This window comes from Tachypleus tridentatus, chromosome 10, assembly GCF_004210375.1.
Source record: "Tachypleus tridentatus isolate NWPU-2018 chromosome 10, ASM421037v1, whole genome shotgun sequence".
NCBI classification, from domain to species: Eukaryota; Metazoa; Arthropoda; class Merostomata; order Xiphosura; family Limulidae; genus Tachypleus; species Tachypleus tridentatus.
In genome coordinates, this window is record NC_134834.1 from 35324982 (window position 1) to 35341840 (window position 16859).

General features: G+C 29.9%; 1 protein-coding gene across 2 annotated transcripts in view; it reads right to left on the reverse strand.

Annotated features, from left to right (window-relative positions):
• Positions 1 to 16859, reverse strand: part of LOC143229049 (protein FAM193A-like) — a 101132-nt gene that overhangs the window by 20490 nt on the left and 63783 nt on the right. For both annotated transcript variants that reach the window (XM_076460757.1, XM_076460756.1), the window contains exons 14-16: positions 11001 to 11173; positions 9191 to 9265; positions 881 to 1051 (exon numbers count right to left, since the gene is read on the reverse strand). In XM_076460757.1, coding sequence (XP_076316872.1) covers positions 881 to 1051; positions 9191 to 9265; positions 11001 to 11173 — 419 coding nt within the window. The remainder of the gene's footprint in view (positions 1 to 880; positions 1052 to 9190; positions 9266 to 11000; positions 11174 to 16859) is intronic.

Here is a 16859-nt window from a genome sequence, read left to right on the forward strand (position 1 = left end):
GGAGGTAAACTAAAAGTAGAGAACTTTCACTGGGAGGTTCCCTCACCATGTACAGGAATTCACCTTGAAGAACTGAAACGTTTTTTAACTGAGAAAATGTCTGTCTGATTTCTCAAAATTCTATCACCATCCTGTGGTAACATCCATGTGTCCAAATGTTCAAGGTAGAGTTAAACCAAGTGTTGATATTTTGTTTTCTCTTGATAAAAAGGTAGTAATTTTTTCCCTTCATTGTGGTTTCTAAGACTATGTAGTCCAAACAGTATGCCATACCTACACTTATCATGACAGTAGTTACCCATTTTTATCAGATATTCTTCTAGTTCTACTTGTACACAAAATCTTTTCACAGTACATGGATTTATAAGCTATCTTGAACAAGTAATTTTTACATCTTTTCATGTTGTTTGGGTAAATGCTGCGAGTCTCTAGCACGAGTTCAAGTCAAATGATGAGAATACACATAGATAGAACATATACATACTCCAAGTTAAGTCATGTGATAACAATAACACACACCTGTTTATAACATAATATTGTTCATAACTGAATACTTCATTAAAAAAATGACTACATGCCTACATAATTATTTTTAACAATAACCAATGAAGTATTTCTATGAATTCATTTTGTTCTTTTGTATTTTTTAATGTTTGATTTGTTTACTATTTTCTGAAATTTGTCTGCCAAGTTAAATTGGCTCTTACTTTAAAGAAAAAAACAAAAAAAAAAAACACACACACATAAAGTAAACCACAGCACTGTTTAAACATATATACATATATATGGTTGTAATGCTGCTTAAATTAAATTACAGCATTTCATACTTGATACAATATTTAATTTTCACTCTATTATGTACACATAATAACATACATACCTTTTTTATTTTCTTCCGATGTTTTTTTGCTGCTTTGGAATTTGAATGTTTGGCATTATTTTTGTTATCAGTGCCATTAATGTAATTCAGCACTTCATCTAGTGGGCGGTAACCAAGAGGAGATTCTGAAGGTTCTGGGTGGTCCTTTTTACTGGAAACCCCATTCTCAGCCTTGTGAGATACAATGCTTAGATGAGCAAATTTAAATCATTACCAGTTATCAAATCATTTTCAATATCACATGATTGTCATTTTACATACATTTCATTCAAACAAAAGCTGTCAGAATACAACTTTAGAAAAATGTTTTTATAGTGATAAGACCAAAAAAAAAAGTTCACTAATAACCTTTTGTTATTAAGGTTCTTCATTGTCAAAGTAAGTAACCATAAAATTTTCTTTTCTAAATCTTAAAATTACATATAATTTTAGGAAATACATATCCACTCATTTCTCCACATCTAGGAGGTTATAGTAGGTTATCAAAATGGCAAACTAAGAAATACAGCTTATGACAGAAAAACCAAGCTTATGTACCATCTCCTAATACACACAACATAAGTCATATGACAAGTTGGAAAGTGGAGAACTCTGTATATGTTAATACATTGTTTGCAACATATTTGAAACCTAAAAACCTGTGGCTGTTGACAACGTAAGAGCACACTCAAAAAGGAAAGGGTTTTAATGTTTCAGAGCTAAGTACCTGTTTAAAATTAATTTTGGTTTTAAAAATATAAATTCAAATCAGGTAAACTTATATGCAAATACTATAAGCCAGAATAACAACACTATGAAAGAGAATAGAACAGGTAAAAGTCATAAAAACTACTGGTTCACCAAAAGTTGAGTTTATAGACAAGAAGGTAACAACCTAAAACATGACAATCAAAAGAAGTTAAGAAGAATCGAGAAGCAAATTAAAAGTCAATGAACTGGATTCATAAAAGAAACAAGAGGAGCAGACCAATTTCTTAGGAGACTGAACTAAATGATGTCACACTTAGAGAAAGCATTCTCCTCAAAAGGGTACTCACTGCCTTAGAACACCAGATGTGGAATCTTGAGACGAGAGCTCAGTTTTGATAACATCACTTCTTTCCCAAGTTAACAAAAAATTTATATTATCTTACTGACTTTCTGTCTTGTGCCAGTTTTGGTTTATTGTTTTATCCAGCAGAAATTATTTTGCACCATGGACATCACTGCCAAATTTCTAGCATCATACTAAACTTAGTTACACATAACTTGCTTGAACATTAAATCATTAAAATAAAAATAAAGGCAAACAAACAGCCAGCAGTAGCTCAATTTACTATCAGCTAGTTTGAGACTGATAAGATAACCATGTATAGGCAGCTAAGTGCAAGAACTGTGATAAAACTTGTGCTTTTTCAAGTTAAGCCTGCTGTTGTTTATACTAAAGTAACTTATTTTGATAAGGACTACTTTTTTACTGGGTAGCATATAACCATGTATGTCACTTGGCAGATATATCCATAGCAGCAAAAAATTGTTTCAACATCAGAAGAATCCAAAAATTAGATTCCACAATATAGCATTTCAACTGCAAAAAAGCATCTGTGAAAAAAAAAGTCTAAGGATAAGGAAAAAAAGAAAAGCCTGCCATTGTAAACTTGTATTCCAATAAAAATTGGAGAAACATGAATGTGATGGAGTAAAAAGTCATACTGCATGAGAACAGGTCTAGAGTCAGATGCTAATAAGAAGCAAGGTCTGACTAAAGGTGTTGCATGTGAGTGCACCCCAAGAAAGTAACAATATGATGCAAGGCAAATGTCCACAAAAAGGGAAAGATGTTTTGGAAGGCTAGACTCTTATAAAAAGCAAAATCATGTGAAATATCAGAAGTGATCCTTGTACTTTGTTGATACAAAACCTCAGATGTACGAAGCACCTTGTTTGTACCAAAAGGAAAACTGGAGTTATGGATGACCTAACAGACGTAATCACCTGGGAGGTAACTGATTGTGTGCAAAACACTGAATAAATAAAAGTTTCAGAGTAAGATAATCATCTACATCACGTTAAAATCAACATAACATAAATGGAAAAGTCCTGGAAAAAAACATATGCAACCAAAGTGAATGCCAATGAATGAAGTCACTCTACAGAACATAAAAATTACATTTTAGACCCTCTCTTTACAAGCAACTTTTTCTACTCATGGCATAAAGTTTCAGTAAACTGTAGACCAACAACTGGAATTTTCGTATTTTTGCTGAAACTTTCCCCACTTATATATGGTGTGAAAATACTGACTGCTCCAAGTACAAAGTGGTATTAATTTTAAACTTAAAAATACTTTTTAACTGACAAATCTTAGATTTCATTTGCTTAATGTATAAAATCTTCTAAATATATTTCTTTTTCAGCAAATTTTTAATTTATTATTTTTTTAAACATTAACTCCATATGCACACACACAAAAATTGATATTAATCTAAATTAACCTTCTTTTCTTTCTAGAATGACTTCATATTGTGATGTAAAATTACAGTTGTTTATTCTAAATAGCTTTAAACTTGTAACAATAAACATCTGTTTATACTTAACTTTTATTGTTTTACTGCTCTCTGAACAATGTATAACATTCCTGTCACAAGCCACAAGATGAATATCACTTGGCAAAGTGTAGCTCATGCTACCCTGTCAAATGTGCAACTCTCAACTCCTTGTATTTTTAAAAATATTTTTTTACTATTATCTTATTTTACCAAATCCAACCTGAAAGATTTCTAATTTTTATATTTTAATTATTACTTTAATAATAATTAAAGAACATACAAGAAAAACAAGAAATACAATATTTGTCTGTCAGTGATCGATTAAGCCTACTTTTTATATCAGCCCTTTTGTAATGGGTCTGGGTTCAAAGGCCATGTCATTGCACTTGTTGACTTGCATTCAAAAGTTTATTAAACTATCATTTTATAAATTTCTGTCAGTAAGTTTGGAATCAACTTGTACGTTGTAATTCAAACATTAATATTACATACGAGTTAATTTCTTAATTTAAACATAGATTTTAACAAGTCATTTGATATGCTGAATGTAGTGCTGTTTAATATTAGATTAGTCAGTCTATAATTTCATACAGACTATGAACTAAAATTACTAATATTGACAAGCTAGAATGTAAAAGAACCTCATATTGTTTAATTTTGCTGAGATATGGCTTATGTACTGAAGCAAATATGGTGGCCCTGTTCAATTCTTTCCATTTTCAAAAACAGTTCCTTATATGCTGTTGCTACAGTATACAAGTGAATAATCAATCAACAACTTAGAATGTCCTGAGAGTGGTTTTCCTCACCATTTTAATCTTTAAAAAGGCTTCCACATTCTTTCAATCTAAGTTTTCAAGGAGGTAAGTTGTGTCTTTAGTCTGCTTGATGTTTCATATTTTATAAAATACTAAGCTTAATAAATTATAGTGGAATTCTATGGAATCATTGTAGTTATTTATTTATGATTTTGTGGTTATTCAACTGTATATATAAAACCTAAAATAACCTTTTGTGTGATATTCTCCACATGCAAAATTTTAAAAGGCATAATAACCTATGTCCAACAACAACAGAGTACAAAAGTTGTAGCAAGAAGAGATAATTGTTTGCTTTACTTCTTGATTTATTGTTCTATATTTTACGAAAAATAAGTTTAATAATTTATTTCTAAATAGTAATAATCTATATATATATATAGTGTATACTAATTGAAATGTTACTGTATATTACAAAATACTAGTACACTAAAACACAGCCAAGACAGGGAAGACTAAAGGTCAGTTTCATATAGCTGGATAAGTAACCTTACTGCTTGTGCATCACATCAATGCAAGCTATGTAATGTTAGCTAGGCATGACTGGAAGGTCAATATAATAAAAATAATAAACATACATGTTCATATATAATGTTATGAGACTTAAGCTGCTTAGACAACACTTGTATTTTCATGTTATAACATGTAGTCATTCTAATATGAAAAAAAAGTATAATTTATATTTATTTCCTAATTAATTTATGATGATTATAAGGTTGCTAAAGAGACAGACCCACATAGAGTATAGCAAATAACAAAAAATATAAAGTTTTACAAAAAACAAATGTTTGAAATGTATTTAGGAGGTTGTGGAGATCACACACAATATTTGAGGTTTTTGGAATTTTTTTTTTAAGTCATAAAATGAAATCACTTTGCACTCAGACTAGTAACAAAACAGATTATTTTCATAAACAAAGTAAAGCTTTAGGAAAACTATTTCATTAAAATATCTGATTTTTTTGTATACAGATACTTGTAATCTTTACTAAAAGTCTACCACATTTTCTGAAGATACATATACTGTATCAAAGGTATGCAAATACTTAATTTGTGCAAATGTGTAGGTGAACTCGTGTATATTATACATTATATGTTTGATTCAACAAAAGGGTTAATTGTACTACTGCATCTAAGAACACAGAATAATCACATGCAAAAACCAGATAATGCCCCATAACTATCGATTCTTTTGGCTTTCTGTGAATGTGAAAAGAGCTGTTACAAATTCAGATAAGCCTGTCAATGTGTTTTTCATGGAAATAAAGTTTGAACTAGAAGTAAAATAGACATTTCTCTGTACAATAATCAACATATGCCATTTGATAGATTAAAACTTTAACTTGCTATTGGTTATAAATAATATAGTGTAAACTTCATTGAGAACTATTGGAAAATTCTGAAAGAGAGAATGAAACAGGTAGGCATGGCAACAGTAGTCTGATTTTCACTTATGGCTTTATAACTGAATAAGATTGAAGCTATAAAAACCATGCATGCTTTGCCAGAGTAAGTACAACATTATAATGCATAATTTACATTAAATCTTGTACTTCTTGGAGATGTGGTAAATAAATTAAAGGGGGGAAGGGAGGATATCCAGTGAGCAAATTTCACAATTCTCATACTAGGGATACCTGATGATTATTTTGATATTGCTCTATAAAATTAAGAACTTAACATTTATATAATGTAAACATTTGGATTATTAGCTATGTTTTGATGCTAAGTTTATTCATATACTATAATGGAGTACTTTAAATATAATTTAAATTGTACTATTATACATTAAGTAGTCATTTCTTAATTTGAAAGTAAATATTAAAAAAATCTATTGATTTTTATGTGTCACTTGGTGGAATGAATGCAGCACTTAGCCAAACTAGATGTTTTTGATGTCCAAATACTTTTATTGGCAAGCTAAAATATAAATTAAGAACTTTCTTTTATGTTTGCTGGGATATCGCTACATTTAGTGAATCAATTGCAGTGGCTTTTGCCATTCTCTTTCCATTTTTGGAAATGTGCATATATACCATCTTCTGTCTATAACACTTGAATACCAAATCAAAGACTAGGTTCTATGGACTTCTGCAAAGTATTTATGTGGGAAACCTTTTTTTTTTCATTGTAGATTCCAAGTGGTAAAGTAAGACATTAATGAGATAAAAAGTCACATTCTTTATAACCCAAATACAGCTGAGGTGTTAAACCTGATATATGATAGTGGAATTCTGTGGTATTGAGAGTAATTTATAATTTTTTATTAAAAACAAACAAACATTATTCTCTTTTCTATTCTCCACATATAAAATTTGTTTAGGCTTGACCAATCTAAAGCAAACGGCAAAGAATGAAGTTTGTAACTAGAAAGGATAAATGTTTTATATACTTTATTTATTCTTCTATGTTATAAAATTGATTTGTAAATAGTAATAATGTATATCCATATATTATAATGCACAGGGTGTACACAAATGAATGGTGGGGTTTCTGTGACACTGCCATTATGTTGCTACTACAATACCCAGTATTATATACTTATCTACTAATTTACATAGCTATATAATTTTCTTAAAAGTGGCATTATGTTCTGATAAATACCATTCAGAAAAAGACAGCATAAGTTCTATGGTTAGCTGAGATGAAGTCAGTGAAGTTCTTTCAACAATGATTTATAAGACAGTAGAATAACAATCTGCCACATAAAAATAAAATATAAAGGTGGTTCAAGATAGTTTACAGAGCTTTGAATACCTTATTTTCTGACCAAAGATACAAACACTATAACAGGCTCTGTACATGAAACAGAGGCTGTTGTAAAAGAGTTAATACAAGTTACTTATTACACTGTAATTGTTTAAGCAAAGTATAATTTTCATTGCATTCAACCTTTTTTTGGTTACACAGCCATGAAATAGACAACTAGACCCCTCATGCCACACCTTCTCTTCCACAAATTGCCAATACTTCCCCCTCTGATGATCAGTGCTACAGTATTTATAACCAACAGAAAGACAAAATATTGTAAGACATTGTTTACTGTAAAGAGAACTTTGAATTTCACTTTGATTCCAACTTTGATCCCCATGGGAAACACATCAAGAAGCTCAGTTGAATTTTTAATGGTTCTTGTTGCATAGTTACAAAGCTATAAAAATTATGAAAGTTATGGGACATTGTCTACTTTTTATACATTATTTTATGTTTGTTGGTGCATCACTCAAATAATACATTATGTAATGCCATACTACTATTAGAATAAACAAGTAGGGTTAAGTGTCAATAAGTTAACAGCAGAAAAACAATGGACCCAGACAAGTATTTTTTCTCATTATTTTGTATCAATTATTTATTATAATAAAAGTAACTAAGATGTAAAAATAGCACACTTTCATGTTATTTAAAATTAGGTTAGGTTAAGTTAATAATAATAATAAAAACAATAATTTTTTTTTCAAAATGCATACTTACAAGCACTTAGTGTGTAATAGTTCAATAGTGTAATGTGAACTGCACATTTACCAAGTGACTTAAAACTCACGATGGCACAAAAAGTAGTTAGAATGGGTTGAATGAACAATAAAACAATAACATTTTAGTATAAATAGATGTACACTGTCATGAAAGCTATTTAGGATAAACAAATGCTTCATGCTACAATTTGAAGTTATACTAGAAAAAAAAAAGGGTAATTTAGATTTATTTCAATTTTTGGTTATGAGGCCATTCAAATTGGCCATCCTTGTATAAGACTACAATAGAGAAAATAACACATAAAACATAAACCTTTACTGAGAAAAAATTAAACATTTCAAATTTATTCAAAATACTTTAGAGATTACACAAATAAATGAGATTTTTGAGGGGAAGAAAAGCAATTTTTAATCTTAATATGGAAATTACTTAACATTTGGAATATTATACAGAAATTATATATACGTTCACCAAAAAATATTTAATAAAAATACTTCACTAAGAAATCTGATATTTTGTGTGTAAAAAGACTTGCAATATTTTTAATAAGTTTGTTAAATTTTTTGAAGATGTATTTAGTGTATTGAAAGTTATAATATGGAAACTATAACAAGTAAAAAAGTGAATATGCTGTTTGTCAATTTTGACTGACTTTGTTGCGAGAGAGTTAACCAAAGTATAACACCACATATTAATGTTTACTGTTAAATGGAGTGCTTTAGTATTTCAAATGACTGACATGATATCACATACAGTTCAAGCATTTGCTTTAAATAAGATCTAAATCTTTAATCATTTCTTAAATATATCATAATGGTAATGAAACATTTGAAATAAGTGATTTATTACAGTAATCCGATAGTTACAGATGTAAAGCATTAAGCCAAAATGCAGATTGATAAATGGTGCTTTAATCTTATTTGTCAATTATGCAATATTTGAAAATAATTATACATATGTAGCTTTTATAAAACTATTTTGCAAGTCCGTAATTTTTTTTATTACAGTTACAAACAAAATTAATTTTTTTTTTGATTTGTGTGAGATGTAAAAATTCGCATTTACAAAAATTTAATAACATTGGTTGATGAAAGTACATTAGTAAATAGGATTGAGTTATTTTGTCTTTCATGAATGACTAAACTGACATGAATTAAAAGTAACTTAATTCTAATTCATCTATACATTGCTTATGAAAATTCTAGTATCTTAGAAGTATACTAGTGACATTAAGCTTTAGTAATATTGCCTTCAAATGGACATATCTCATAGAAGTTGTTCTTAAATTAATAAAACTTAAAGGTCAGTTTTAGAGTTTCTTAGGCCAAGAGATGAAGAATGAAGAACCACTTCCACTGATTATTTATATTTGTCAAACAAATTATTTCTAATGTCAGACAAATTATATCAATAGACATAACTAGTGAAACACTTTTCCTCTCTTGCAAAATAAACAAATCAAAATAAAAAGAGAGAGATTTTAATACCTTTCTCTTGCTTAGCTTTAACCTTAATCGTTCTCTCATTTCAGGATAATTCCTACTAACAGGGGCCATTGCAGCCTGGAAATAGATCCAATAATAATTTATTAACTAAAACTACTCATTTGGAGCAAATGTTTTTTAAAAACCACATTTAATGTGACAATAACAAGAAAACAGTTTTAAATAATAAAAAAACAAATATATCTCTGATGATGATAAGTTTACTTAATATATGGACAAAATTCTATAACAGAGCAGTTATGGCTACAGAAGCTCCTGAAGAATGGTTGACATGAAAACTGAGCAATCATATAAATCTCATACTACTGCAAATATACAGGGTGTTCAGAAAATCACTATGCACTTATTTATTAACAGATAAAACTATACAGTGACTTTCCAAACATCCTGTACTTTTCTATAATTTCTAGAGCAGTGAAACACTGATATTTAAGATTAATCAAACATTCATTCCCAACTCACATGCAGTATTCTTAACCAAGTCATTATGTGATATAGTCTTATTAATGCCATCAGAATTTGTAAATTCTATTATAACAAATCATGCCTGGCCCATTAACTTAAAATTATGAGTGGTTGTAACAACTAAAAGAATACTAACAATTTTTTTTGTCTATTGTGATTAGATGTCAAAGATAGGGATAAATCACTTCAGTATAATTTTAAGTTTAAATAAAACTTCATATGCAACTGAACAATAGTTTGATTCTTGAGGGAAAAAAGTGCTCAAACTGATTTTATATTACGAACGTGTTATAAACTAGCTTACAGAAATAACACTCTAGAATATGTTGGTAAGCCACAGCAACTGGTCTCTTCAAATTATAAAATCTTGTACATTTAGAGCAAGCTTAAATGTAAATTTTTGTATAATGACAGCAATAACATTAGTAAATCATTATTTCCAGATTTGTGTTTGTTTCACAGTAGATCTTGATGTGATATGAACATTACATTAAAAGAGAAGAACACTTAAATACATGTATCACAGTAGTTTTGTATTAACCCTTATCATACAAGGCAACACCCTATTTTCAAGATATTTAAAAAATACATCATGTTTGAAGTTTATATGTTAGTAATTTTTATTTTTGCTAAAAATTACAAGTGTAAAATTTTGAAATGGGTAGAGAAATAAACTGTTACAAATGTACAACATTTTGACAGGCTTTTGTCATCCATCTCCAAACTTTATTTTCTAAAAAATTGGGTTACAGGTCATATGATGTAAAACTATAACTCAATATTCCTTTCAATAAAAGCTTTTATTCACAAATACAGATTATTATTTTCTAACAGGTAACTCTATGACTTTTATTACAATTTTAAGTTAATAACACTTTGAATTTGTGTACTGAACATCGAAAAACAGCTCCTCTATTTATTATTTTTTTCGATTAGCAATTACAAAAATAATTTTTTGGCAAGACATAGGGTTTTTGAATAATTACAAGACAGAAAACTAATTAACAACTTGATTTACTTGCAACGGTCCCACGTTGTTTAATTCTCAACTTTTATCAGCTGTTTTTAGTTATATAATAAACTTTTGCATCAAAACTTTAAAATAAAGACATAAAATAGTTTATACTTAACATTATTTACAATTAAATTTCTTCAAACAATTGCACATTTAGATAATTTAGAAATACTTCTCAAAATAGAGTAATTGCAAATAAAAATATTTAATGCCAATTTATAAACTTAAGATTAATAAAAAATAACTTTAAATTTTATAATTATAAATATTTCAGTATATTTATTTCTAGTATTTTAAAAGGCAACAACTAACCATTCCATGGCCAAAGACCTCACAGTAACAACAATCACAAACACGACTTTCTCTGTGGTTGGATATGGAAGTGGAAGAGCTCTGTTCAGAACAGGAGTCGTCCACACTATCTTCACCATCTGGTGTATGAGACTCACAATCAGCTTCTCCACAATGACTTCCTCTATTTTCACCTAGAACAAAATTTCATTGAATCACAGCATTTTAAAACTCAATAAAAACATGTGCTTATGTAACTACTGAAACTAAGAACAGAATGAAATGTTAAACTTCTAGCTAAAAATATAAAAAGTGTTGGATACTCTGGAATTCATAAATCTATACTGTAGGTATGCTATACCAAGCTCAATAACCTTTTAGGTAGTTATTTATCAAGTTATCTTTTATTTCCAACCAAAAGAGTACTATGAATTAGGATAAACTAAACCTTTCAGTGTTCTTCTATAAGTGTATATACTATTAGGTTATTCAAAAAATAATGGCAGATTTTTATATCAAAATGTTACTCATTTATAGAGATAAGAAACATTTCTTTTTTACAACTTCATATATACCATTGAAAAAATAAAGCCTTCTTCTATTTATTAGTGCTTTTATTCTTTTCTAAATCTTTATTTCTAATATTTCAGACCCTTACAATTAATGATGAAAAGAAAATAAAGTTGTGCATAATTTTATACTTGTTCATAATGCATTGCAAACAGCTCACAATATCAACAAAGTATGGGATGAAGAAACCAACTTCAAACAAAGAGTACAGCATTGTTTCCAAAAGTTTCATAATAGAGATGCGAGTCTTGAAGGTAAGGAGGGCAGAGGATGCCCTTCTGCTGTTGGAATTAACCAACTGAGAATATTAGTGGAAAGAAACCTGTGCCAAATTGTTTGAGAAATGGTACAAGGATTGGGTGTTGGCATTTCCACAATTTTGGACAATCTCAAGCAAATTGGAAAAGTGAAAAAGCTTTAAGTGGGTTCCACACAAACTTGGTGAAAATCAGAAAACTTGCTGTTTTGAACTGTACTCTATGCTAATTTTGTGCGACAGAAATAACCCATTTCTTGATTGAAATGTCACTTGCGATGGAAAGTGGATCCTTTACAACAACAGAAAGTGATCTGCACAGTGGATCAACTGTGACAAAGTATGAAAACACTTCCCATAGCCAAAGTTGCACAAACAGAAGATTATGGTCACTGTATTGGTGGTCTGTGGCTGGTATTATCCATCACTGCTTGCTAAACCAGAGCCAGAATATCACTGTATAGATTTACTGTCAAGAACTAGAAGTAATGCATAGAAAGTTGCATGAAGAAAGAACAGCACTAGTGAACTGAAGAGCACCAATATGTTAACTGCTTATACGACTTACTTATTTGAAAGATCATGTTAATCAAAATGTTTCAAACACATATTTAATACCTTTTCCAGAAATTTTAAAAGTATTAACACTTTGTACATGGGATTAGTCATTTTGACTAACAAGTACATATCACAGCTTTTCACAGTTACATTAAAACTTTAATCAAACACATCAATAAACTTGGCATCAAAATATAGTCTATAATTCAAACTGTAAAATGTTTCAATTTTCTTAATCACTTGACACTTTTTTTGCTATAAATTTCTCATTTTAGATTTTATTCCAACCCTTATATGATCATCTAATTTTCTAGCCTGTAAGTTTGTTTTTTTACTGAGATATATTCAATAAAGTGAAACCCACAAGCCATGCTCCTCCTCCTATCTCATCCTGTATTTCAAAAAATGTCAGTAATTCTTTCTGACATTTGCTATTGAATTATTTATAACCAGTAGAAAGAGGCATTCAAAATTTGGCCTTAAATTCATTGTTCCCATCCTTGGAACATGGCTTCACCAACTACTGGAATTATCCCAGTTAGAAAGCCAGTTAAAACCACAGTAGTTTAAGGGTATTCTATTTACTGTGCATGACAATATTTTATATTCTGACACATATATGAATTTAAAAACAAAAATTTGTGAGACACTATATGTACTAAAAACAAGGATAAGTGTGCATCAATAGTTTAGTTTTTATGAATACAAAAATTTCAAATTCTTAATTTTTTTACGATTATTTATTTATTGTTATAAGAGCAAAATTAGAAAGTTATTAGATTAGATAGGAAAATATAAATGAGACATGATTAAATAAATTATTCACTACAGCACATGCACACTGCAAGGTATTATTTTGCAGTTCAACATTGGTGCTGGAAATTTTATCCTTTGTTTATATAAAGCTGTCCTACTGTGATTAAAAATTTCACCACACTCTGAGAAGATCTGAGTGTAGCTATAAAGCAATGTATTTGTAAAAACTTAGCTTGAACTTTCTGCTTTTACTGTAATAATAGAATGTAGTAGTCTGTCAATAAATAGCAATTATTCTAGAAAGAAAACAGGGTAATGTAGATTTATTTCATATTTTACACTAAACTGCTGATTTTGTTACAATTAGGGAGAATAACAGATACAACTTAAAGTTTTGCTAAAACAATGTTTATATTAATCTAAGAGGTTGATCTAGAGATGAAATTAAAATAAATTTCAAGTTTACATGTTTTTATACCAAAAATATATTTCCAATAATATTTACCAGTTTCTACATTTTATTCACTTTTTCAAGACTGGCAATTTATGAGACCCAAACACAGGCCATCTTAAGGAGGAAGGGTGGGATAGTGTGTGAGAAGGAAGGGATTACTGAAAATATAATTGTGGTATAGGAAAATATAAGCTACAGAAACAGTTGCTTTCACTCACATCGAGTTAGAATCCTACATTGACAAAGTGGAGGGGCCAATGATGTGAAGATCCATAATGAAAATATGTGCAAACTGAAATATGGCATAGCATGCTAGTAGGACCTACATTACTTCTGAAATAATTATGCTCTTTGCCCAAATAATATGAAATATAAAAGTTGGATTATAAAGGCCAGAAGGCAACAGTGGCAAACCACAACATAATGAGAATAAACATGCAAGAAAAGGCATCTATTCTAAAACTGGTTCCTCCTGCAAAGCTAGACTCATTTAGTCTGGAAATATTGTACGTTTGTGAAAGTCATCCAGATGAGGTCTCACATCTTTTCATTGAAATTATTGAGTTATGAACCTTAAGCTGTTGTTTGGGCATGATGATTGTAGTGTGATATTAGTGAATTATAGTAATATGATACTACCTCTTTCTCCCTGGGTATCCTTCACTATGCATGACAGAAATGTTTAATTGTCTTACATTTAAAATTTTATTAAACTAATATTTCTTTATCTTATACCAATTAGTATAGCATTAAATCTTAGCTGATAATCCATATCTCAATGGCATGCAAGTTCCAAGTTCATATTTTCTCCTAGTAAGAAGCATGTGACATATTTTTACTAGGCATCTTGCCTTCTCTATTTTTTCTACCACCCATGAAAGAGAAACAAATTAAATGCAAGTTACTTCCTATGAAATAGTCATTGCTCAGACAAATCATAATTTTTATGGCCTTCAATTCTGTTTGATTACAGAATTATCAAACAGAAGATCAGGTCCCCCACAATACAAGCTCTCTTTCAAGATGTTAATAGTTCTCTCTTACTTTTAATTATATATTATATATAACTGATAGAAAGTCAAGATTTTCATCTATTAAATGATGTATTGCATGATGTTGTTTTCTAAACAGATAACATTCCATTTCCCTCACAGTACAAATAATGTTCCAGTAAGAAACTTAACAACTAGCTTGGATGAATTTGTAAGTGCTCTTGTCACATAATTATATTTGTTGTATAATATTAGTCAATGCTCTTTGGTGCATTATTTAATTACATAAAGATTATTTAGTCCATTATTGCCATTACCATAAAAAGTAGGCTTAAATGTTTTTGACAATCAACAGCAAGAAAATATAAAACTGGATAAGTATTTCTTGTTTTTCATATTTATTCTTTATCTATTAATATAAAAGTAACTAAAAATGTAAAAACAGGAATTTTTCTAGATTAGTTAAGATTGGATAAAATGAATAATATAATAAAAGTGTTTCACAAGGCACACATGCAAGCAACATGTTTGTAATGTAATATAGTAGCATAACATCAGCTGCACGTATTCCATGTCAATTACAACTTATAATAGAATGAATAAGTCAGGTAAAGATGAAATGCCAATAAAACAATAACATTTAATTACAAATAGAGGTATACTGTTATGAGCTTGAAGCTACGTTAAATTAATGTAGTTTGAGGTTACAATCTGAAGTCATTCTAACAAGACAAACTGGTAATTTAGAATTGTTTCAATTTTTTGTTTGTTGCTTATGAGGTCGATCCAATTGACTGATTCTGTTTTGAGTTAGGGTAGAGAAAATATGAAGTTTTACTGAACAAAAATGTTTGAAATATATTTAGCTGGTTTTAGGGATTACAAAAAAGAAATTTGAAATTTCTGAAATAAGGAAAAGTTGTTGTTTTGAAGTTAAGCACAAAGCTACCCAATGGCCTATATATTCTCCACCCGCCATGGGTTTTGAAACCTGGATTCTAGCATCATAAGTCTGCAAACATGCCACTGGGGCATAAGGAAAAGTATTTTTGACCTTAGCATGAAAATTACTTTTTACAAAGACTATTCAAAACAAATACTCAACATATTCATGGACAAAGCTTTATTTTAGTTTATTAAAAATACTTTTCCGAAAACTATTTGTGTGTGTGTGTGAAAGACTGCCAAATTTTGTGAAGATACACAAATTATATTGAAAATTAGAAGTACTAAATCTATAAAGCCTTTAAACAAAGACAAAGATGTCACATGGTTTACCAAGTTGACAGAGCCTGTATTGAGAGAGTTAAGGAAACACAAACTAAAAGTTACAGAATGATGCATGTTGAACTATCAGAGTTACAGAGAAAAGACAAGCAACACCCAAGTGGACAAGCCTTCTCCTTAACATGAAGAGATCATTCAACCTGAGATTATGAACTTAAACCCTAATTCCTCAATATGAGAGTCAAGGCAACACTTCCCATGGAGGATGAGGAACAAATAAAGTTTAACTATTGGCTTGAGGACTTGATGCTCTGTCTGTTCATGGAAAGTAATATATTGATAAAAAAAAAAAGGACCATATTCAACACAACCAGGAAATGATGTGCCAACTCTGAACTTGCAATTATGAAGAGGCTCCCACACAGACTGGTCTTGCCCTCACCAGATATGAGAAAACCTCCAGGGTTAATGGAAGGAAGGGTATCCAGGTATTCCTTTTTCTCCTTTAGTAGAAACGTGTTCAAACATCACTCAGAAGGCCTATTCCTTTCAGCTGGGAGTGGTAAGAGCTCCTATGCTCTTCTATGGAGAAATGCGAGGATAATTTGCACTGGAGTACCAAGGAGCAATGCAGAAGATGAACTATATTTCCTATTTTGAAAAGCAAACCAACCCCAATTTTTCCAATCCTGGGGTTAGCAGGATGAACAAAATCTCATTATGCTTTACTCCTGGTAGTTCATGAGCGATAGTCAAATATTGTATATGTGGTATTGTATAATTGTGCACTACCCAGAAAGTCTCAAGGTGGTTTTATGAAACATCCAATCTCAACACAATTTGATGCTACCAGAAATATGATTCATTGGTCAACTGGTAGCTGATGTAATTTATAAAAAAATATATCTGGGCAGGCAATACCACCATTTGGGATTCAAATGATGATGAGGAGAGGTTCACTGAAAAGAAGAAATGAAGACATTCACCTGTGTCACAAATGAGCTAGGGCATATAGAATAGACATGAGAGGTAACCTTAACCAATCTAAGAAGGAAACCACTCAATCA